A 22,947-nucleotide genomic window follows, 5' to 3' on the forward strand; every position below is an offset into this window, starting at 1 on the left:
TTTGGCGTCCAGAGCACAAACTACCTGGATTCTGGTACATGGTTTGTAGTCTAGAAACAGTTAGGGGAGCCAGTCCAACTGCTCTCAGAGTTCTTAGTTATTTCAAGAGCGGAAAAACATAGCTGTGGGTCAGCACACCGCAGGACAAAAGATTTTATGAAGGTGCAAGCATCCACTGGACTGGAAGCACTAAAATACCACAAGGTTTCACCAGTCACCACTAGGGAATTGGATTTAAGCATATGGTCCAACTGAAATAATTCAGGAACCATATAGGCTGAGGGATGGTTCCATAATTAATGCTACCAAAAGGACACAACACTGTCACATGTAGGTTAAAGTACAGGCCACAAGAGTCACAACTTGCCTGGTTGGACATTGCAGGCTTACCACTGAGAAGATGTTCTATTGCTCCTAAACCCCAGATGACAATATTCAGCCTTACTTGATTGATACTGGTCAACTAGATTACTAGTGTCTCACGGCTTTGAGAAGAGGCACTTCTTTCAATGAAACTCTATGTAGACCTTCAGTTAGATGAGCCTTTAAATAATATTCGGTTTAATCAGGGGCATATTCCTCTCCTCACTGGGCAGTTCAGGTTCCTCTTGCTCTGGCTAGTCACAGCTGCATGGGTTCTTGAATGTCCCTCCCAACAACAGTCTGAAAGGTCTCCTCAGAGTACAGATGGAGTACAAGTTACTGGATGGAAGGAGGTGGATAGACTCCTTCTACGACTATTTTTATCACAAAGGGGCGGACGATCTCTGCAAGGGGCTCATGTAAATATTAAAAAGCGTAGGGCTCAATGAGGAGCCCTGCGGTACGCCACAACCAAGCGCTTTGCTGGGGGAGGTGATGTTGCCCTCAAAGACTTGAAAGGACCGCTCAGACAGGAAGGACTCAAACCATGTGAGTGCTATCGATGAGACTCCTAGCTTGGAGAGTCGTTGCAGTAAGATTCTATGGTTGACAGTGTCGAAGGCGGCACTTATGTCAAGGAGGATGATGGCTGCGGTGCCTCCTTGGTCCATGATCTTCCTTGCCTCCTCTGTCACAGCGACAAGGGCAGTCTCAGTCCATTGTATGGGTCGGAATCCTGTCTGGGAGGGGTCTACTAGGTGGTAAGTCTCTAGAAACTCCGTCAGGGTTTTGTTGACGTGTGTTTCTAAGATCTTGCTTAGCCAGGGTAACCTGGACATTGGTCGGTAATTCCCTTGGTTGTTAGGATCTAGGTTGGGTTTTTTGAGAAGGGCTTTGACCATGGCCCATTTCCAAGGGAACGGGACGGTTCCGGTGGCTAGGGAGGCGTTGAGCAGTTCCAGAATGGTTGGTAGGATGTGTGTGGTGACTGCAAGGAGCGTGGGGGTGCTGGGTCATTAGGGGAGACGGATTTTACTTGGTGCATAATAGATTGTAGCGTATGTGAGAAGTTGGCTTGATATGTAGTGCTCACTATTCTAGTGATCACTGTGTATCATTCCAAACGATCATAGAACAGCTATTAGGACTTGGTTCCGCAAGCTGCAGATGGGCTCAGCTCATGCCAGAGCACCATCTCACATGATTCCACGCACTCTGCCTTCAGGATTGTTAAGGCCTGCCATAGGAGTGACTGATAGGAATCTATGTGTCCATTTTAGGGTTAGATATAGGTATACTATATCTACAGCAAAGGGTGATTACACCACTTTGCCCCAGCTGTCGTGCAGCCAGTTGTGTCAGAGTTAGGTGGCCAGCCAGGGGTGGCATAATACATGCTGCAGCCCCTGGTAGGCCCTGGGTACACCTATGCCCGGAGTTACAGGGTCTGATAAGGTGGCCCAGTACCAATTGGTAAATGCACCTAAGGTACACGTGTCAATTTAGTGAGAGAACAGCAGGGCTGTGGGTCTGATTAGCAGGCCCACAGCCAGAGAAGTCGTAAATCAGTGAAGCAAAAAGCAAAAATCTGGGGTGATCATAGGATTGCAGACCCTACTCTCCTACATGACCCCCCCCCCCCCCAAACTTTGGGACAATAAACTAACCTTGACCAGGTGAGTCTTCTTGCTCTAAGTGGAAATACCTGGAGAGCCCATCTGCATTGCCATGATCAGTGCCAGGTCTATGCTCCACTGTAAAATCCATCCCCTGTAGGGAAATGGACCACCTAAGCAGTTTGGGGTTTTCACCCTTCATCTGATTTAGCCACACGAGGGGCTTATGGTCGGTCTGAATCTTGAAATGAGTGCCAAACAAGTATGGCCTCAGTTTCTTCAGGGCCCAAACCACAGCAAAGGCCTCCCTCTCAATAGCTGACCAATTTTTCTCTCTGGGGGTCAGCCTTCTGCTTATAAAAGCAATGGGCTGGTCATGACCATCAAAATTCAGCTGAGATAGAACAGCTCCCACACCCAACTCAGAAGCATCTGTTTGGACAATGAATGGTTTGGAGTAGTCTGGACTCTTTAGGATAGGGGCTGTGCACATGGCCTGCTTTAGGTCATCGAATGCCTTTTGACAGCCTGCTGTCCACTGAACTTTCTTTGGCATCTTTTTACTTCTCAGGTCATTAAGTGGAGTCACAATTGATCCATAATTTCTGACAAATTTCCTGTAATAACCAGTCAGGCCCAAGAAAGCTTGAACCTGAGTCTGGGTGGTTGGAGGAGCCCAATCCTTGATGGATTGTATCTTGCTCTCCAGTGGCTGAACCTGGCCTCCACCTACAAGGTGGCCCAGGTATACAACCTGTGCCTGCCCTATCTGGCACTTTGTGGCCTTGATAGTGAGACCTGCTGCTTGCAGTGCCTCTAACACTTTCCTCAGGTGGACCAGGTGATCCTCCCAGGTGGAACTAAAGACAGCTATATCATCAAGGTATGCTGCACAGAAGTCATCCAGCCCAGTGAGAACTTGATTCACCAGCCTTTGGAAGGTGGCAGGTGCATTTTTCAAACCAAAGGGCATTACCACAAACGGATAATGTCCACCAGGGGTAGAAAATGCTGTCTTGGGGATTGGCATCCTCAGCTAACCTGATTTGCCAATACCCATCTGTCAGGTCAAATGTACTTAAGTAGTTGGCAGCAGCCAATCTATCTATCAGTTCATCTGCCCTTGGTATTGGGTGGGCATCAGTCTTAGTGACTGCATTGAGGCTTCTGTAGTCTATGCAAAACCTCATCTCTTTCTTACCACCCTGGGTGTGAGGATTTGGCACTAGAACTACTGGACTAGCCCAAGGGCTATCTGAGGGCTCAATGACTCCCAGCTCCAACATTTTCTGCACTTCAGATTTGATGCAGTCTCTGACATGATCAGGCTGCCTGTAGATTTTACTCTAAACTGGCAGACTGTCACCAGTGTCAACCTCATGTGTACACCAATTGGTTTGACTGGGTGTCAGAGACAACATATGTCTAAAGGATTGAAGAACTTGTTTACAATCCTTTTGCTGATGTTCAGAGAGGCTGCCACAAAAGACAACACCATCTACTGACCCATCATCAGGGTTCTGAGAGAGCAGGTCTGGGAGAGGGTCACTCTCCTCCTCCTGTCCCTCATCTGTGGCCATGAGCAAGCTCATGTCCTTCCTGTCGACATATGCTTTGAGCCTATTCACATGGAGCACCCTGAGGGGGCTCCTGGGAGTTCCAAGGTCCACCAGGTAGGTGACCTCTCCCTTTTGCTCAATGATTATGTGGGGCCCAGACCATTTGTCTTTGAGTGCTGCTGGGGCCACTGGCTCCAACACCCACACCTTCTGTCCAGGCTTGTACACAGTCAGGACAGCCTTTTGGTCATGCCAAGCTTTTTGGAGTTCTTGGCTAGCCTCAAGGTTTTTGGAAGCCTTTTCCATGTACTCAGCCATCCTGGAGCGGAGACCAAGTACATAGTCCACTATGTTGGTTGCAGGCTTTTTGAGAGGTCTCTCCCATCCTTCCTTCACCAAACACAGGGGTCCTCTTACAGGATGTCCATACAAAAGTTCAAAAGGCTGTAGCCAACCCCCTTCTGTGGGTCTTCTCTATAAGCAAATAAAAGGCAGGGTATCAGGACATCTACACCTGAGCTTTTCAGGTAGTCCATGAATCATCCTTTTAGGGTCCTGTTGAACCTTTCAACAAGCCCATTGCATTGTGGATGATAGGGTGTAGTGAACTTGTAGTTGACACCACATTCCTTCCACATAGCAGTCAGATATCCTGACATGAAGTTTGCACCTCTGTCAGAGACAACCTCCTTAGGGAAGCCCACTCTGGAGAACACTCCAACTAGGGCTCTTGCCACAACAGGTGCTGTAGTGGTCCTAAGGGGAATAGCTTCAGGATACCTGGTGGCATGGTCCACCATCACCAGTATAAACTTGCACCCTGATGCTGTCTGGGGTTCCATTGGACCAACAATGTCAATCCCCACTCTTTCAAAGGGCACCCCCACCACAGGCATTGATATAAGGGGGGCCTTTGTGGTGCCACCTGACTTACCACTGGCTTGGCAAGTGACACAGGAGCGACAAAACACCTTGGTATCTTCATTCATATGAGGCCAGTGAAAGTGTGAGACAAGTCTGTCCCAAATCTTGTTCTGGCCTAAGTGTCCTGCAAGGGGAATCTCATGGGCCAAGGTAAGAAGGAAACCTCTCTGTGACAAGGGGACGACCAGCATCCTGGTTGCACCAGGCTTGGGGTCTCTTGCTTCAGAGTATAGGAGTCCATCATCCCAGTATACCTTGTGGGTACCTGTGGCGTTCCCTGCAGCCTCAGCAGCAGCCTGCTGTCTGAGGGGTTCAAGAGAAGGGCAGTCTAACTGTGCCTTCCCCAGGTCTTCTCTGGAGGGTCCCCCTGAACCCAGAAACTCAACCTGATCAGGTTCAAGTTCTTTAGGCTCAGTTTCCCTCAGCTCTTTGAGGTCAGCCTCCTCTGAGACTTGATCCACAACCTGGGGCAAGGGGGAAGGCAATGTCTTAACCCTACTGCTCTTCTTCTTGGAAGGTGTCTGGTCCATTGTTCCAGGATGCAGCACCTGCTCAGTGGGGCATCTTCTGGCCTGTGACCTAGTCACAGCAAGGACATGTGCTGGCACACCTAACATCTCCATGTGAGTCCTCTGCTCCACTTCTGACCATAGTGATGACTCCAAATCATTGCCCAACAAACATTCAACTGGGAGGTCTGAACTAACAACAACCTTCTTTTGGCCACTTACCCCTCCCCAGGAGAAAACTACAATTGCCATACTATGGTGGGTAGTGACATTGCTAGCATTGGTCACTAGGTAGTCTGTACCTAGTATGATCTGTCCAGGGTCCACAAAGTTAGGTGTCACCATTGTGACACTGGCACAAGTGTCCCTATAGGCCTGAGCCATCTTTCCATTTATAAAAGGTGTCTGCCTGTATTTGCCCAAAGTATTGGGACTTGCATCAGGGGACATATCCATATCCCCTGTACAGACAAGGACAGCCTGAGTGAGTGTTCCAACCTAGTTGTCATACTCCTCAGATCCCAAGGTTAACCCGACTAATCCCTTGGGAGGTGCACTACCACTGCTGACTGTACTAGGGGGTGCAGGTGCCTTAGGGGCTGCAGTGGTAGGAGTCTGCCCTCCTTTCTTGGTGCACTCACTAAACCAGTGAGTTTTACTTTTACAGTATTGGCACCACCTTTTAGACTGGCCTTCTTGAGTCTTCTTTTTCTGCTGTGAAGCCTTACCTCCACCCTCTTTGGTTTGTTGGGGGCCTGTCGAAGACTTCTGGTCATTTTGTTCACCTTTGTTATTACCCTTCTGGTCTGCATTCTTCTGACCACCCTGGTTCTGGCCCTGGTTCTGCTTGAACCTTGTTCTGACCCATCTGTCTGCCTTCTTTCCCAATTCTTGGGGAGAGGTCAGATCTGAGTCAACAAGGTGCTGATGCAACAACTGGTTCTGACAATTGTGTAAAATCTGTTCCCTCATGATCAGATTGTACAATCCTGTATAATCAGTAACCTTACTGCCCAGCAACCAGCCCTCCAAAGCCTTAGTGGCACAATCCACAAAATCAGACCAATCCTGAGACTGAGTTTTCTGGGTATCCCTGAACAGCAACCTGTACTGCTCAGTGTTTAGGCCAAACACATCTATCAGTGTATTTTTCAGGACTTGGGAATTGTTAGCATCTTCATCTCTAGTAGTGAGGAGCTTGTCTCTACCTTTGCCTTCAAAGGAGAGCCACAAGACAGCTGCCCACTGACTCTGGGGTCGCACTGGACAGTGCAGGCCCTCTCCAAAGCAGTTATCCATTTGTGGATATCATCCCCTTGTTTAAAGGGGGGCACTATCTTACTCAGGTGTCTAGTGTCTAAACTCCTGTCCTTTTCTCTAGGTAAAATGCTGCCACCAGTGGGGTCTACCCCACTCAATTTCTGCTGTCTAGCAAAGGCAAGCCTCTCTTTGGCCAGGGCAAGTTCTTCCCTTTCAATCCTCAGATTGGTCTCCCTCATCTTTGCTTCATGCTCTCTCCTCTTAGGGGATGACATCCCTCTTCGAGAAGAGGTCTGAGAGCCATTGGTTCGAATGGATCTGTTAGAGCCTCTGGATAGAGACCTAACTCGTCCATTCCCAATGTTAAGTCTGCCTGAGAGTGGCCCTGGGGGTCCCCCAAATCCATTCTCATGCCTACTTAAGTTGGTCCTTTTGAGTCTACTGACTTCTACCTGACCCTTGTCTGCCTCCTCCTCTGAAAACTCCTGATCCTCCTCCTCACCTTCACTAACTGTTCCATTGTTTTGGAGGTCAGGGTCCCCAAGGGTTCCTTCTAAGGGGGGCATGTTCCCATCTGGATGAGAAGGATCTGTGTTGGCAGTCCTCCTGGCATCATAAGTCTCTAAGAGACCAATCAGAAAGGGAATGATAGGGTTAGAACCCTGTTTTAGCTTCCTGGATGTACAGTTTTGTCTCATCTCCTGGGAGCTAAGAGCAGCATATCGTGAAGTGACCTGTGGAGGGTCCACTGACATAAGGGGGGCTTCTGAGTTCCCTCCTTTGTCTGACATGCTTCTAGTGTGGTGTAAGTGATGCACCTACCTACACTATTTGTTTGCCTACTGACCCCTTGCTAGGAGTTGTAGTCAGGGTGTGCTAGGCCCTGTTGAACTACAACAGCTGGTTCAGTAGAACTCAGAGTATTCTAAGCTAAGTTATATGTACCTAAGTACTTATGTGATCTTTCACAATGATATTCTTAGGATACGTGTGGTAAAACAACAGCAAGCTCAAATCCCAACCGCTGCTCACCAATGTGAGAAGTTGGCCTGATATGTAGTGCTCACTATTCTAGTGATCACTGTGTATCATTCCAAACGACCCTTATTGATGATTGGTTGTAAGTCAACCGTTAGACCAGCTATCCCAGTAGCATGGACAAGAGCAGTCTTTAGGCTAAACTCTAGAGGGCGTGTTAAGCCAGCTGTTATACCATCACATATACCCCTTGAACACCAAGTGAAAGGACACCACACAAGTTGTTATGAAAATAAAGTATATTTATTTAGAACACAACAGCCCTGGACTCTTTATGAGGACAGGGCGCTAAGCACAATACAAAGCTCTTACGAAAATACTGAAAGTCACACAATTTACACAAATGCCCGAGGGGCACGAAAAACCATATACTCTAAAAGTGGAATGTGAAATTACTAGCAGGTAAGTACTACTCTAATAGGCTTTAGGATCGCTAGGACTGGACTACTGAACCTTCAGATTACTAGCGGGAGGCCTAGGGAGATCAGGTGCAGAGTGTGCACTCTCACGAGGGATGCGGGACAAAGTCTATGGATGCTAGATTTCGTAAAGTTAGTGTTATCGGACGAATCCGACTAGGTAGAGCTGAAACGAAAAAGGATCTGGACCTTTGGATAGTTAAGCTATGCTGGAGCACCGAAATGCTGAGTTTACCTAGCCCAGGGGCTGCGGTTGCATAGGTCTGGAAAGACGTCGGGAATCCTCGTTGCAGTCTATGGAGCCTGAAAGAAGAAGTTGCTGGCAGGCGACCAGTGATGAAGTTTGAAGTGATCCAAGCCTGGATCGAAGATGGAAGACACCTGTAAGCAGAGGGGACCAAGTTCTGAATCACTAGCCAGTGATTAGATGGGCACCAGGATGGCACCGGATGAAGTCACCTCGACCAGGTGAGTGGGCGACGCTGGGCTCTGCAGTCTCACGGACCAGGAGGCGTTGTCAGCGACCAGGATGAGGTGCGAGCTGTCCCACGACGGTATCTGCTGTCGACGACGCTAGACCCAGGATTGGGGCAACAAGTCTTGGCAAATGCAAGCCTACGCGGTGGACTAAAAATGGCATCTGGAGTGAACCAGGAGGGTCCGGGGTGCTCCTCTGTTGGAGGGGAGCAAGGGCCAGTCTGGAGCAACCAGACCAGCGGTGTTGTCGTTGTGGTGCGTCGTCAAGAGGACTACAAGCCAGCAGGCAAGTAGCCGGACAACGCGGTGAGCAGCAAAGAGCAGAAGGGCCCCACGCAGATCTCGTGGATGCTGGGGGGCTGGACTTCGGTGCTGGAGCTGCTCAGGGTTAGGGCTTCTCACACCCCAAAGCACTCACTCGAGGATCCCTCGGCGGTCGTGCTGGATAAGCGTTGTGCAGTTCTGAAGATGGCCCGTCCCTCGAGGTCTCGCCACACCCACGGATCTCAGCTGAGCTGACGATGTAGGTAGAGGTCAGAGGTGCCAGGGAAGCCGGGTCTTGTCGTGCTTGTCGGTCGGATTCCTGAGGAAGGACGTGCAGCAAACCGCAGTGTTCTTACTGGTGCCGCAGATGCAGGGTGACTACTCCTTAGTCACAAGGGAGAAATCTTGAGAAGAAGTCGAGAGTTCCTTTCGTAGAAAGTAGTTTCAGGATTCAAAGATGATCTAATTTGGAAGGGTCCCCGCTCCCACCTTTATACTAAAGAAAGGGGCTGGTACGGGACTAGGTCCTGCCCATGGGTGGGACCAGGAAGGGGGGTGGTTACACCCCTCTCCCATGCCGGACTTTCCCCAGCTCAGGGGCTGGTGTGCCCCTGGAACCGGTTCAGACTGGCAGATGCATAGTGAGCACCAGGGTGCCACTTGCAGTCACCTTCCTATTCAGCCCTGCCTACCTAGGATACACAAAACCCTGTCTGGGTCGGTGCTAGCACCGCCCCTGACAGGAAACCCTTTGTCCAAGCTCTCCTCGCTGGAAGGACTCCCAGCAGCAGGAGGTCAGACTTGTGCCTATGGTGGTAGCATCCATTTTGTGATGCTGAGGCTCGAGTTAACTTTAACCGGGGTTCACAGTTACATACATGTCGTGTCCCTCTAGAAGGGTGGAATGCTAACCCCGTCGCCAGAATTGGCGAGGGGTTAGTATTCCAATTCGTATGACACCTTACTCGACATGTTTTGATAAAGCGATACCAAAGATAGAAAATAACCGCGAGGATTATAATGCACTTAAGAGTATATGGTACGCGTTATCATAGAACAGCTATTAGGACTTGGTTCCGCAAGCTGCAGACGGGCTCAGCTCATGCCAGAGCACCATCTCACATGATTCCACGCACTCTGCCTTCAGGATTGTTAAGGCCTGCCATAGGAGTGACTGATAGGAATCTATGTGTCCATTTTAGGGTTAGATATAGGTATACTATATCTACAGCAAAGGCTGATTACACCACTTTGCCCCAGCTGTCGTGCAGCCAGTTGTGTCAGATTTAGGTGGCCAGCCAGGGGTGGCATAATACATGCTGCAGCCCCTGGTAGGCCCTGGGTATACCTATGCCCTGAGTTACAGGGTCTGATAAGGTGGCCCAGTACCAATTGGTGAATGCACCTAAGGTACACGTGTCAATTTAGTGAGAGAACAGCAGGGCTGTGGGTCTGATTAGCCGGCCCACAGCCAGAGAAGTCGTAAACCAGTGAAGCAAAAAGCAAAAATCAGGGGTGATCATAGGATTGCAGACCCTACTCTCCTACAGCGTGGAGGACTCAAGAGGGGGGAGCCATAAACCCTTGACCAGACTAAGGGCCCAAAGTCAGATACAAACAAATTATGGTTTCAGTTTGCAAACAGATTTGGCGTCCAGAGCACAAACTACCTGGATTCTGGTACATGGTTTGTAGTCTAGAAACAGTTAGGGGAGCCAGTCCAACTGCTCTCAGAGTTCTTAGTTATTTCAAGAGCGGAAAAACATAGCTGTGGGTCAGCACACCGCAGGACAAAAGATTTTATGAAGGTGCAAGCATCCACTGGACTGGAAGCACTAAAATACCACAAGGTTTCACCAGTCACCACTAGGGAATTGGATTTAAGCATATGGTCCAACTGAAATAATTCAGGAACCATATAGGCTGAGGGATGGTTCCATAATTAATGCTACCAAAAGGACACAACACTGTCACATGTAGGTTAAAGTACAGGCCACAAGAGTCACAACTTGCCTGGTTGGACATTGCAGGCTTACCACTGAGAAGATGTTCTATTGCTCCTAAACCCCAGATGACAATATTCAGCCTTACTTGATTGATACTGGTCAACTAGATTACTAGTGTCTCACGGCTTTGAGAAGAGGCACTTCTTTCAATGAAACTCTATGTAGACCTTCAGTTAGATGAGCCTTTAAATAATATTCGGTTTAATCAGGGGCATATTCCTCTCCTCACTGGGCAGTTCAGGTTCCTCTTGCTCTGGCTAGTCACAGCTGCATGGGTTCTTGAATGTCCCTCCCAACAACAGTCTGAAAGGTCTCCTCAGAGTACAGATGGAGTACAAGTTACTGGATGGAAGGAGGTGGATAGACTCCTTCTACGATGGCAGAGGTAGGAAGCATGAGCCAAACAAAGAATTTGCTTGGTTTTAATTTTGACGTATTTCTCCAATGCGATGAAGTGTATCTTGACCCTTTGTTCTGGTCTTAGTAGACTTTGTCACTGGAGAGCAGCCCTCTACATGGGAGATCCCCACCAGGGATGTCGGTAAGGTAGCATGTGCCTCTGACCTATAATAAGCTGCCACAAGTCACTTCTTGCCATTGTAAAAGGAGACTGCAGTCTTCCTTTTTGTGGGTGGAGGTACATTTTGGGGAAAAATGTTGTGCACAGCTAGGCTCTCTTGTTATGGATCTTATCTAGACAGGGACAAGCTTTCAGGGTGTTGAGTACACTCAGGAGTTACTGAATACATGTCAGTAAAGTGAACACCCAAGGAATTCCACCAACTTTTGCATGCCCCGTTTTTACTTTGATGACCTAAATACTAAGTATCATTCTTACTCCGCAGTAAGCGTTTTGGGTCTTGTAGCCTGTGTCACTTTGAAATGTCATCAGGCAATAGGAGTCGTAATGCCTTTTGGAATCCATGATGGAAACAAACCCAATCCTAGTCATGAGATATGGAAATTATGTAAAATTACAAATTATGCGGCTAAATAAATAAGAACCAATTCTAGGTTTGCCATTGTAATCTTCAATGGTTCACAAATTAAATCTACCCCAATAAGTAGCAGTATACTTACAGAACACATACAGCAGTTGTAGATTTCACCTGTAGATAAAGTGAAACAATTGCATTCCAGATAGCTAGCTCCTTGCCAATGCCTGCTTAACCCTTTCGATGCTGATGACGAGCTCAGCTCGTCATCACCCACGGGTGGCCTGTGCTGATGACGAGCTGAGCTCGTCATGTATCGCGGAAAAGGGAAAACAGCCGCACAGCGCAAAAATCGCCGCAGCATCGATGCGGTTAACGAATTGGAAATGACAGCTCTTCCCCAAAGCTCATGAGATGCAACTAAAATCGGTGGGTCTCCGCTGACCACCCCTGGTGCCAACTTCCTAGAGAGGATAGGAGAGGCTGGTCTGTTTTGCCTCCCTAACACTTGCAGGCGGGACTATCCTGTGGGCCATGACTCTGACACTCTCTGGTTGATGACAACCCCATGTAGCTTGGTAGCATTCACCCGTGATGGCTACTGGTCGGGGTATGGAGCTGAGCACTTCTCAGTAGCAATGGAGTGGCTGCTGTTGGCCGGCCAGTTAAGACAGTGGGCTACTGCAATGTGGTTAGACTTTGGAGGCAGTTGAAGAATTGATAGCCCATACTGAGCTCACTTCTAAAGGCCCATCTGGATCCTGTCATTTCTGGCTTCGGGCTTGCCAAGGTGGTTCTCCTGAAAGCCGTCATGTCCTGCTTTTGTTAATTTAGACCGATTGTTGGAAAGTGGGTTATTGGTAGGGGCAAATGTAGGTTTGCCACTGGCAATAAGGCCACTAACACATGATAGGACTCAGCATAGGTCTTAGAAAAGTATTCCTTTGCTCAACCCTTGGTAACGTGGCTGCGAGCAGACAGGCTTAACTTCAAAGACAGGTAGGTAAAGCATTTAAAAACACCATTTCAGTAAATAATTAAGACACAACACAAAATAAAAATCCAACACCAATTTATAAAAATAGGTAATATTTGTATCTATTAAATGACACCAAAACGAAAATAATCCTCTGTAGAGAACCTGATATATGAATTTTTAAAGATTAGTCACTTTCTAGTGCTTAGAAACCAACAGCGCCCTTTTAAGTCTTTTTGTTTTCTCTGTCAGGGACACACCTTTATAAATTGTTCTGAAGAATTCTCACCACTGTAGTGGGACGCCTTCTTCAGCAAGCGGGGTCCAGTTAGAACACCTTCCTGGCGTTCTGCCTGCAGGTCCCAAAGTATCCAACACGCAATCCAAGGTTCTGGAATCTCCAAGAGGGTCCTTGAAAGTGTGAAACTTCAATTCCGCAATCCACTTGACCTAAACCCTTACAAATCCAGGTGAGCTCTGTTAACCTGTAGGTTGCAGGAAGTTTCCACTATTGAGTCCTTTGGCAGCAAGGTAATCCACAGGGCTGTAGTTTCAAATGGTGCAGTCTTCATAGGTCATGCCTTAGAGTTCCTTACACAGCAAACTTCAGCAGGGCACTTCTTGCTTCATTCAGTTTCAAGCAGCAGATCTGGAGGGCTCTGCCCCTCTCAGATACTTATTCAAAATTCTCTGGGTCAAGCACCAGGTCACTGCTGACCAATGAGAGCAGGGCAACTCCTCATGGTTATGTCCACATCCTGTGGAGTGTGGCATTAGTTTGTCCCAGAGTGCATCATTCTTCCAAATCCATAATGGCTGATTTTCCAGCAAGGAGGTAAGAGCTGGCAAAACACACCCCCTAACATCTGCACATACCTTTCTTAGGCCTAGCCCTGATTCTGGGTCACGACTGTCTTAGTGGACTGAAATCCAGACCTCCTTTCTGCCTTTGAAGAACGTAGTTTACGACGCCACCTTCTGGCCTGGCATTCCCATAGAACAGATCACTGCCCTCCCAGCAGCCTGGCTAATCCACTTAACTCTGACCAATCAGGACAGACCACAGAAAGGCTGAATTTGGATTTACAAACAAGAAAGTCTCATAACTTATTGTATGTACACTTTAGGAGAAATTCAACAATATAATATTGTTGGATTAACTATGACCATTCTGGGAAGTCTTTGAATGATCCGGCTAGTCCTCTCCTATCAATATTTATTAATCAATCACTTCCTACCGTGTTAATCTATGGGCCATTGGGTTTGCAATGGGAAAAATGACTTGCGCCACTTTTGTAGCACCAGGGCTTATAAAACCATATTTTATAAGTATTTCCCTAATTTCTACCGGACCCCCACCCCCTGTGCAACTAGAGGAGACTTCAGGGGTTCTGAATCTGCAGAAATATTGCAGATCATCCTTACCCAATTCTCCCAGCATCAAAGTCGAATTTGAGCACCTCTTTAATACAATGTGGGGAGTGAAATGTAAAATTTCACTTTACCCAGGCCTATAAAAACTCATTTTATAAGGGCGCTCCTTATAGATAACTGACCCCCCACCCCTGGAATACCTAGGGGTGGCCCTGGGGGTCCCTAATATGCAAAAACATGGTAGGTTTATAATTTTAAGGGCCCCTACCCCCAAAGTCGAGTTTGGGCACAATTTAAGGTTTAAAAGCTGTCCTGGCCACCAGTGCAGCTTTTATAACTGACCTCAGGCTTCAGCACTGCACACAAGCTGGTGCAGAGAATCTGCTGGCCTCTAAACTGCCATGCCCAAGGATACTGGAGACTTCTATGTAGTTTCAACCCCCCTCCCCTATTACATACTAGGGGCTTATGGGGTAGGTCGTGCCAACTACAGGGGTACCCAACCATACTATAGTGTACCCTAGTGTATGTTGGGTGTCCTAGCTGTGTTCTAATGTGTTCCTTTTAGCTTGGCACTGACCCTGGGCCTGGTTAAACAGAGCCCAGAGTCAGTTACCACCAGTTCCAGTCAGCAAAAAGTTGGGGTTGCCCAGGGCACAGGATGACTTTGCAACATTGATAACCTGCAAAACATTTTTATCGTGGCACTCAAAATTAGAGTTTAATGGCAGCAGCTATGTTGGATTGAAAAGAGCTCATCGGATAATTGAGCACTATGCCCCATAAGAAATTAATGGCCACTTTAAAAGTAAATTGTACCTCCTATAATCATTTACCTACCCAAACCCATGGTAAACAATAAAGGTTGAAATATTTTACCATAAGCTAATGTATGCGAAGAGTCTGCCAACAACTGTGAGATGCCGAAGATAACTGAGCTGGACCCCTACCTGGATTACCTCATCTGTGGTCAGAATACTTAGTTTTTCCCCACAGCAAAACAAGCATTTGCTAAATAAGACAGGTCAGGTGGTGAGCTTTTCGAGCCTTTGCATATACCATTCTGACTTCAGCTGGAGAAAATGCTCAGAGACTGATTTCAACTTACACGGAAGGACCATCCCTCGTATCAGGATCATGTGCCGAGGATCCTGGCTGTAGTCTTTGGGCTGGGCTTCCAGCATACCGCCATGAGCTGCCTTTTCATACAGCATGCGAAGGGCAGGTAGTTTGCGTGGAGAGATGATGGAGAAGTGAATTCCTCTCTGTAAGGGGAAAAAGAGCAGCACACACGTTAAAATACACCTAGTATGTCATACAAAATGTACCCATCCCTTTGGAAATACACATGCTATATAAAGGCCCTGGGGACCTATACACTGGCAGAGGCCTGGCTCAATGCAGACAGTGACTTGAACCCTAAATGGTAGCATTAAAATGCTGATCAAAAAAGTATGTGATTGGTTATGCCCATATAACCTGCACAGATAACTTGTTCAGTGCAAGGCATGTCCTTGCTTCTAAACCATCTAAAGGCATCCTGTCACTATTTCCTTAAGAGTCTGCCATGCAACTTCCTTTGGGGGACATGAAGCTCTCAGATGGTGGGTGAGAGTTGTTTCTGTGGATCTTGAGTAGAATGAAAATAGTTCTATTGCAGAACATATCTCATGCAAATACGTACAAAGCGGACTGCTCCAATGATATTCACTCAAGTCAAGAGGAAAGGGGACACAGTGTGCGGTTGTGAGATTTTATTTTGCTCTCATATAACATGTACCAAATGATGGCTGTAAAATAATAATATGAAGATAAAGAGCCATATTCAAAAAGCATTCAATTCACTTCCCTACTGAATTCTAAAACTCAACAAGCACAGGGTGCCATGCTATTCTGGGCATGTTCAAGGAAGTCCAATCCATGGGCATGCTAAACCTCAAAATTAACCAGGAACGGATTTCACTGATTCACAGGCCAGATATGGAGCCCATTGTATGCACCAGTTATAGATTGATTGAAGACCACGGATGTTAAGATACTAGCAAAAGTCTTTACCAACTGCCATAAACCCTTCATGGCTGCCCTTGCCCACCCTGTGCAGGTAGGTTTTGTTCCAGTTAGGTGATCTAGGGCCTTGCCTCTTGAGGCAAAGAAAAAACAAGCATTTGCAATGCAAAACGGTCTTGCCTTTGGGACCTTATATGTATTTAGCTATGCAGCATATTAACCTGGGTGCTGAAACATCTACTGTTCTTTAACATGGACGGAAAGTATGCACCAAACTGCGTGACATGCCAGTTATGGGAACACAAGGAGAGAAATATTGCCTTTCAGCAGGAAATGGTATAGTCCAAAGCTATGTTTTTAATATAAAATCAGGGCTTTCGGTGGTCATATCACTGAAAAGACAAGATTTGAATAAAATATTGGCGAAGGGCGCTCGTCGAAAACAATTTCTATGGACTGGAATCTAGAGAATGCTAAACTGATACTGGTATTTTACTGACCTCTGCTGGTCATTTTCTATTAAGAGGGTTAAATAGAGGCAGTTGCCAGAAAAATCTAAAAAAGAAAGTCCCTTAGCAGAAAGCAAAACTGGTATTTTACTGACCTCTGCTGGTAGTTTTCTATCAAGACAGTTAAATAGAGGCAGTTTAACAGAAAAAAAAACCCTATGCGGAAGCAGACAAGTCCTAGGTCTTATCTCCAGAGCCCACAAAGTACATATACATATAAGTATACATATAAGTATATACTAAAGTATATACAAGAGGTCTTGAATGCTCGACCTAATGAATGTGAGACTACAGTGTCCCTCACAATAAATGCAAAGGAACCTTTGATTATGTGTATGGAGTTTTATCTATTTAGAACTAAAGGGCCAGAACAGAGCACAAATTTATCTCCAAGCTTTGCTGGCTTTAATGCCGGAACTATAGCCCAGATCAACTGTCAAGGATAAAAGTTAAGCCTGTTCTGTCGAAAATGGGAACCCAACAGGAAAGCCTTCTACTTAACCTCCGATTCATACTTGTGATCAAACCTGGTGCTGAAGCAATAAGGCATGAATTTGATTCACTTATAAGATTTCAAATAAACCTGCTATACAGAGATGGCGCTCTGGTTATTCCATGTCAAACCGAATCAACATTTATAAATTTGAAGCCTTTTCAGCATACTAGATTAACCAGCCCAAGAGTGAGGATATGCTCATGAGAAAGCAACACTTTGAGATCAAAGATTCAGGTAGTTTCCACAACGTCCTAAATAGCTGGTGTGTTGGTCAACCAAGGTCAATGTGACATGGTGCAAGTCAACATTTGCCTACTGCTTCTGAAAATATTCAATTTTTTTCTGAATTGGTCATCTTTACATTTATCATTATGGGGTATAGACAAGGTTATAAAGAGGACCATAGCCCTGAGGCTCAACAAGATTTTTTTGGCTGGATCCTTCTAAATGTGCCTACATTCCTTATGGAACTTACAGCAGAGCCTGTCTCTGTTTAAAATGTTCTTCTGGGTTGATGCTTAAGTTTGCAAAGCTGCATGTCAATGCAACATCATGGGCAATGCAGCAAACATGATCCTAGTATCTTATCATGATCCTAACACATCAGTTGCCTGCCTCACAATTGTGAATTGTGAAAAATGACCACTGTGGACAGCGATCGAAAGACTTTCCCAAAATCTGACGCTAGTCTTTTGTATTGTGCCCCCACCTCCAGTGGACTGCTGAGACTCTAAATACTTTCCCGGACTCTATTGCTTAGGCCTGCAAATCTGTTCCCAAACAGCAAAAAATCTGCATGTATCTAGGGAAATGGTCCGTTCCTAATGGGTGAGAAACCTTTATATTGGTGACAATGGTCTGAAGCAGTTTCTCAATTTCAGACTTGCTCCATGATGGTCGGATTAAATGATTCAGGAACTGTGCACAAAATATGGATTGGAGACTACAGAACAACAGAAACACAACCAACTTGTACACTGTGGATTGGCTTGACTAGTTCAGCCTGACTATGATTAGTGCATACCTCCGTACTTCGGGTGTGCTTCAATGGGGTAATTTCAGGGTTATTTGGTACCATTGACGGTGTATTATTCTCCACCCCAATGGTCAGCTCCCCTAAGTTTCACTGGTAAGAAAAGCTGTTGACCCAGCTGTGAGATGATGGCTGGGTGGACTTCCTGCATTCACATGACAAAATGTTCACTGAGGCGAGGCTGAAATTAGGCTATTTTAAGACACTGCACAACGGGCATTGAACATGCCACATACTATTCTGTAAAGATTTCAGCCTAAACTTGAATAACTAAAAATAGGACTGCGACTACATGCATATTTACTGGCCTGTCCAGCTCTATCATGCTACTGGTGAGAAACGCAACTCAATGCAGGGTTGTTATGGTTTGCCTTTCAAGTTTAATCTCTCCTAGCTCCGCTCCATGATTTGTCTGAAGTCCATGGAATTAACAACCATTAGTGTAGACGCTTTGCAACATCCTTAGCTGTTGTAAAGCTCTGTATCATTAGGAGATGGAAGATGCCTGTTGTACTGACCCAGGAAAAGTAGTTTCAAGAAATTATGAAAATAAGCTATGAATGTTTGATAGACTCAAAAAACAATCTGAAATCTTTGAATATTTGAAACAGAGCATATATGTACTACAATAGTCTTATGTTGTCACACCTGCTGCAACAGGCAAGATGCAGGCAACTTCATTTCATACCAGCCCGCCTTTATTTGTAAGTTCCAAAAAGTCTAGAGTCTCTTCTATGCAGAAGTCTTCAGCATATTTTATTCTCTCACTTGACAGTCACAACAACCCATCAGAAGCGTAGAGCCAGTTACTTTTAATGTTGTGTGCAGGATTTCCCCATGTTTTCAGCCAACTGAATGATCTGTCTACTTGCATTATCTGGTAAATAGTAGGGGATGCAGCTCCATGTAGAAGTCCACCAGTGGATCCTTCTTGAGGAAAGTTGGGTCTGATTTAGCAACTTTATACCTTCTCTGCAGCCTCAGATATATTTAATTTGTTGATGGTGGTAATTCAGGGAATATATTAGGAGAAGCACAAGGCTATGTATAAGTCTTCCAAAACAGTGCAGACGTTTAGAAGCCATATGCTCAAGAGTATCTTCTACCATAACACATGCGCACAGCAGTAGGCCCCACAGACCACCTATGTGCTAACTCAACAGGAAAATACTACAAACACAGCTTCCAGATGCTAAGAGCGCCTTTCTCTACTCACTGTCAAGCAGTGAGTAGAGAAGGGCTCCAACTCTCTGTACAAACCCTTCAATGGAAGAGAGCAGTAGACTACTCATTTGCTATCATGTAATACTTGAATAGACTTGAAATCCTGGATTCTTTCAAATAACTCCACAACGGCTGCTGTTTGTCCATTTTAAAGACTGAGCTATTAAGTCTGATCTGGGAATGTTTCTGTGCTAAAGCTGGACGTTCTGCTAAGGCACAGCTTTTGTCAAGTTTTCCTTTGAAATGCCCAGACTAAGATTGTGTTCCTGTTTAATGCGTTTCGGGTTTCTAAAGGACTGAACTATATTTTATTCTTAAACAATGTTTTTTGTGTCAGAAAGCAGCAGAATAGGAGCTGGTGGCATTCCATTCTCACCTCTCCGATCTTCTGTACCAGGTTCTCAGTCGTGTAACCACAGTAAGTTGTGCTCTCCACAGCTGGTAACAGGTAGGGAGGGGAGTTGCAGATCAGTATGCACACTTTGTGAGTCTGTCCTCTGAAAAGCAAAGTACAGAATTATCAAAACCTTAAACACAACACAACGGGAAACCTTTGGAGGAAATGAAACTGTTGGAAGAGCAATGTCTAGGGAAGGATGAAAAGTGATAAGATATAATCTGATGGGGGCAAAAGAGCATGAACTGGGCATACACTCCATGCTCTCAGAGGTCTGTTCTTTCAGAAGGGAAAGACCTGAAACCGAGGAAGGGAAAGTGGGTAACTTTCACTGACACAAATTACAATGAAGAGCAAAGATTTTGCAATGCTGAAAGTTTTAAAGTTAAACTCTAGTTTCCTCTTTGAAAGACTCACATCTGCTCTCTCATCTTCTTGAAATCATCAAAGAGCTGCAAGGCTGTGCTGAGACCTTCAGCAATGAGACTGCAACTCTCTCCTCCACCTCCCATGAACCTGTATGAAAAAAGCAAGCAACAAATGGAATTGGTACAGTATCTTGTAAACATTTTTAGAGATTGCAATAAAAGAGCTAAAAATGCATCTAAATAGAGGGGAAGGTGCGCAAAGGGGGCGGTGTGCAGATACACCTAGTTTTCCAATGAAAGCAAGGCCAAATACCCATGAAGAGTTAATGACAGGATCATACTTACTGGATGCTGTCCAGCCACATTACAAATTCATGGGCACTGCTGGTTGGGGCATGGCACTGCACATAGGATTCCGGAGCACAGTCCACTGTGTTAAAAACCACCAGGCTGTACTGGGTCCCACCATACTGAGAGAAAGAGAGACAGGCAAGAGAGCATAAGAGGGAGAGGAGAGGGCAAAAGATAAACGGAGGGGCACAACATTAGAATCAGCTCTGCTAAGGATCCTAGGACCAGCTCAGGGGACTTGGGGCAGGAAATAAGACGGCTACTGGAGTAAATGTAACCATGATTACCTTCCTTCACATGCCACTATGTCTTCCTGCATTCCAATCTACATGGGTACATCTATAGTTCCCTACAATCAAATCAACCCACAATCTACTGTCCTTCACAACACTTCTCCCACAATCTATTATTTTGTATTTCCCTTCATCCACTATGTATCACCATATATCTACCTTTAGCCTCCATCTTCCAAGTAAGGAACAGATGCTCTGTAAACAAAAGCTGCCCCTCCCATCTTCCAAAACCAAACTCAGCCTTCTTTCTTTGCATTTTCTGTGGCTCTATGTTCATGATCTCTGGAATAACCATTCCCAACATAGGCAAGGAGTAAAATGCTTCGACTCACATCACCGCCGAAATCCGTTTCTGCTGGGGGGCCCCCATTAAAGTATCTAAAGAGAGGGAGATAAAAAGAACACCTGAACCCTGGCTCTAAATCTTCATTCACCTCATCAACAGCTGTGTTTCCTGACACATGGACATCCGCTAAGAACATTTTCACAATTTCACTCAAATTCCAAATACCTCAGCATCAGATCCCCACACAGATCTAAGCCTCAACTCAGATCCCCCACACAGATCTCAGCACCATCTCACGTAGCTCACAGCATTACTTCATACCCATCACATGATCTCATTACTTCAGATCCTCACACATCTCAGATTCACCTCAGGTCTGTTGAATCACTTCCAATGTTTTGAAACTAGCTCAACAATGTCAAACTGCCTCACACATGTATTGCTCCACATCCCTAACACTGCAGCATCACCTCACATTCTGTACACATTGCTGCAACATCAGACCTCTCACATCTCACAGAATTACATCAGAAAGGCTCTCTATCCATCTCGTCTTCGTGCCAGGCACACCTTTAAGCTCTTTCAACAGATCAGCACAGGCTACGGAAAGTAAGGATGGTCCAAAACCAGTTTCAACAGATACTGTGTCAGAAGCAAAGGCTGTACTTGCATATTCTAAGTGTTGTCCTACATGCATATTTTGAGTAGGTCTTTCCCAACAGGGGTCCCCAAAAAAGTTTATTATGGGGTCATGCAGCAGTCAGAGGTTACTGGGCAATAGCTTGCATGGATACTGTCTGCAGCTCCTGTATATCAGAGGTACCACTGCTTCTGCACTCCAACTAAGTAAAAAAATTACACATTTTAGACCTTCAATCCTTCCTGGGCAGCAATTAAGCAGCTCCGTAAGAGGAGGAGTGAGAGGAATAAGAGGGGTGTTATATTATATTCTTCCCAACACAGACATACACATAGACTAAGAGCATAGCAAACCTGCATCTGAAAAAAATCATGTATTTAGGAAGGGTCACCAACTTAGGATATTGGCATTGGACACTCACCCACCATTGGTGGCATGCTTGATAATAGGGTCCTATTATAATTCAGGACACATTCGCCTGAATGGGCTTGCCAACTTCAGAGACTTTCCAGATGTCATTTCTATATGACAGGTGGCATTCCAGTATAAAGCGGCATCATCGCTCAGCACTGGACTGGCCAGGCCCAGACTGAAGTTTAAAATATAATTTTCCTCCAGACAGAAATAGCTGTTGATTATTAGGTTTTTCCTACCATAGTTGTGTGGTAGCTTTTTGCTCCTACATCAATATAAGAGAAATGATCTCTAGATGGTAATGAGAGCATCTCTGTAAGATTGCCCCTATTTATCTAGGTCCACTGTTTATATTTTGATATCTCTCTGGAGGAAGGGATAGGAAGTTATGCTTTTTCTGTTTGGAAAAACAAACTAAGTAGTGATCAGTCCAAGGTAATGGAGTTAGTACATAAATCTGGATGGTCTTCAACTTCGTAAAAATGAAACCCAGTGTCAGACAAGCAATATGTGTGGGACCACTCACATTCTGAAGAAGTTTGGCGGCTTCGGAATTCTCCTTAAGTTTGATATTAATATTGTCCTCAAGATGGAAGTTCCCCATCATTAAGAAGTGTTCTGATTTAATAATATGATGAGCAAAGAGATACATCACCTTGGCACTAAAGTAGGAGGTCTGTAAATTACAGCACCCCTCAAGAAGCTAGGGGGAGTCCAGTCCATTTTATAAATTAAAGTGTTGTATTTGTTTGTAAGGTGTGGGTCTATAATAGTGCAATTGAAGTGGTGTTTAAAAAGGATGGCAATACCACCCCCATCTTTTCCACCCTGTCTAAGATGATTATCTCAATTTTGGGGAATGGCTATAGAGTTCAATGTGGTTTTAAGCTATGTATCAGTTATGAAGCATACATCTGAATTTGTGGTGTGAATGATATCCCCACACTGAAGCAGTGTGTTTAGAAAATAATTTGCCACCGAGGTATAGACCTTTCACAATCTGGTTAAAAGCACGTTTTATGGTATTTAATCGCTCCTAGAGGTCAGAATAAAAGAGCAATAACATGTGCCAACTGCTAGCCTTGAGGATATCAAGGAGGACCAGTGTATTAAGCCTACCAACGGTGCCCTGCCAATTACCTTCAAATGGTTTTGTTACATCTAGTTTTGAAAGGCCAACTAAGGCTTAAATCTCTCAGGGATCAGTAC

At 45.6% G+C, this 22,947-nt stretch overlaps 1 protein-coding gene across 6 annotated transcripts in view; it reads right to left on the minus strand.

Moving 5' to 3' along the window:
* Positions 1-22,947, minus strand: part of MED25 (mediator complex subunit 25) — a 173,847-nt gene that overhangs the window by 85,973 nt on the left and 64,927 nt on the right. For all 6 annotated transcript variants that reach the window (XM_086930176.1, XM_086930179.1, XM_086930175.1 and 3 more), the window contains exons 5-9: positions 20,731-20,776; positions 20,100-20,224; positions 19,804-19,902; positions 19,366-19,486; positions 14,829-14,985 (exon numbers count right to left, since the gene is read on the minus strand). In XM_086930176.1, the coding sequence (XP_086786302.1) occupies positions 14,829-14,985; positions 19,366-19,486; positions 19,804-19,902; positions 20,100-20,224; positions 20,731-20,776 (548 nt within the window). The remainder of the gene's footprint in view (positions 1-14,828; positions 14,986-19,365; positions 19,487-19,803; positions 19,903-20,099; positions 20,225-20,730; positions 20,777-22,947) is intronic.

This window comes from Lissotriton vulgaris, chromosome 7 (assembly GCF_964263255.1).
Source record: "Lissotriton vulgaris chromosome 7, aLisVul1.2, whole genome shotgun sequence".
Classification (NCBI taxonomy): Eukaryota; Metazoa; Chordata; class Amphibia; order Caudata; family Salamandridae; genus Lissotriton; species Lissotriton vulgaris.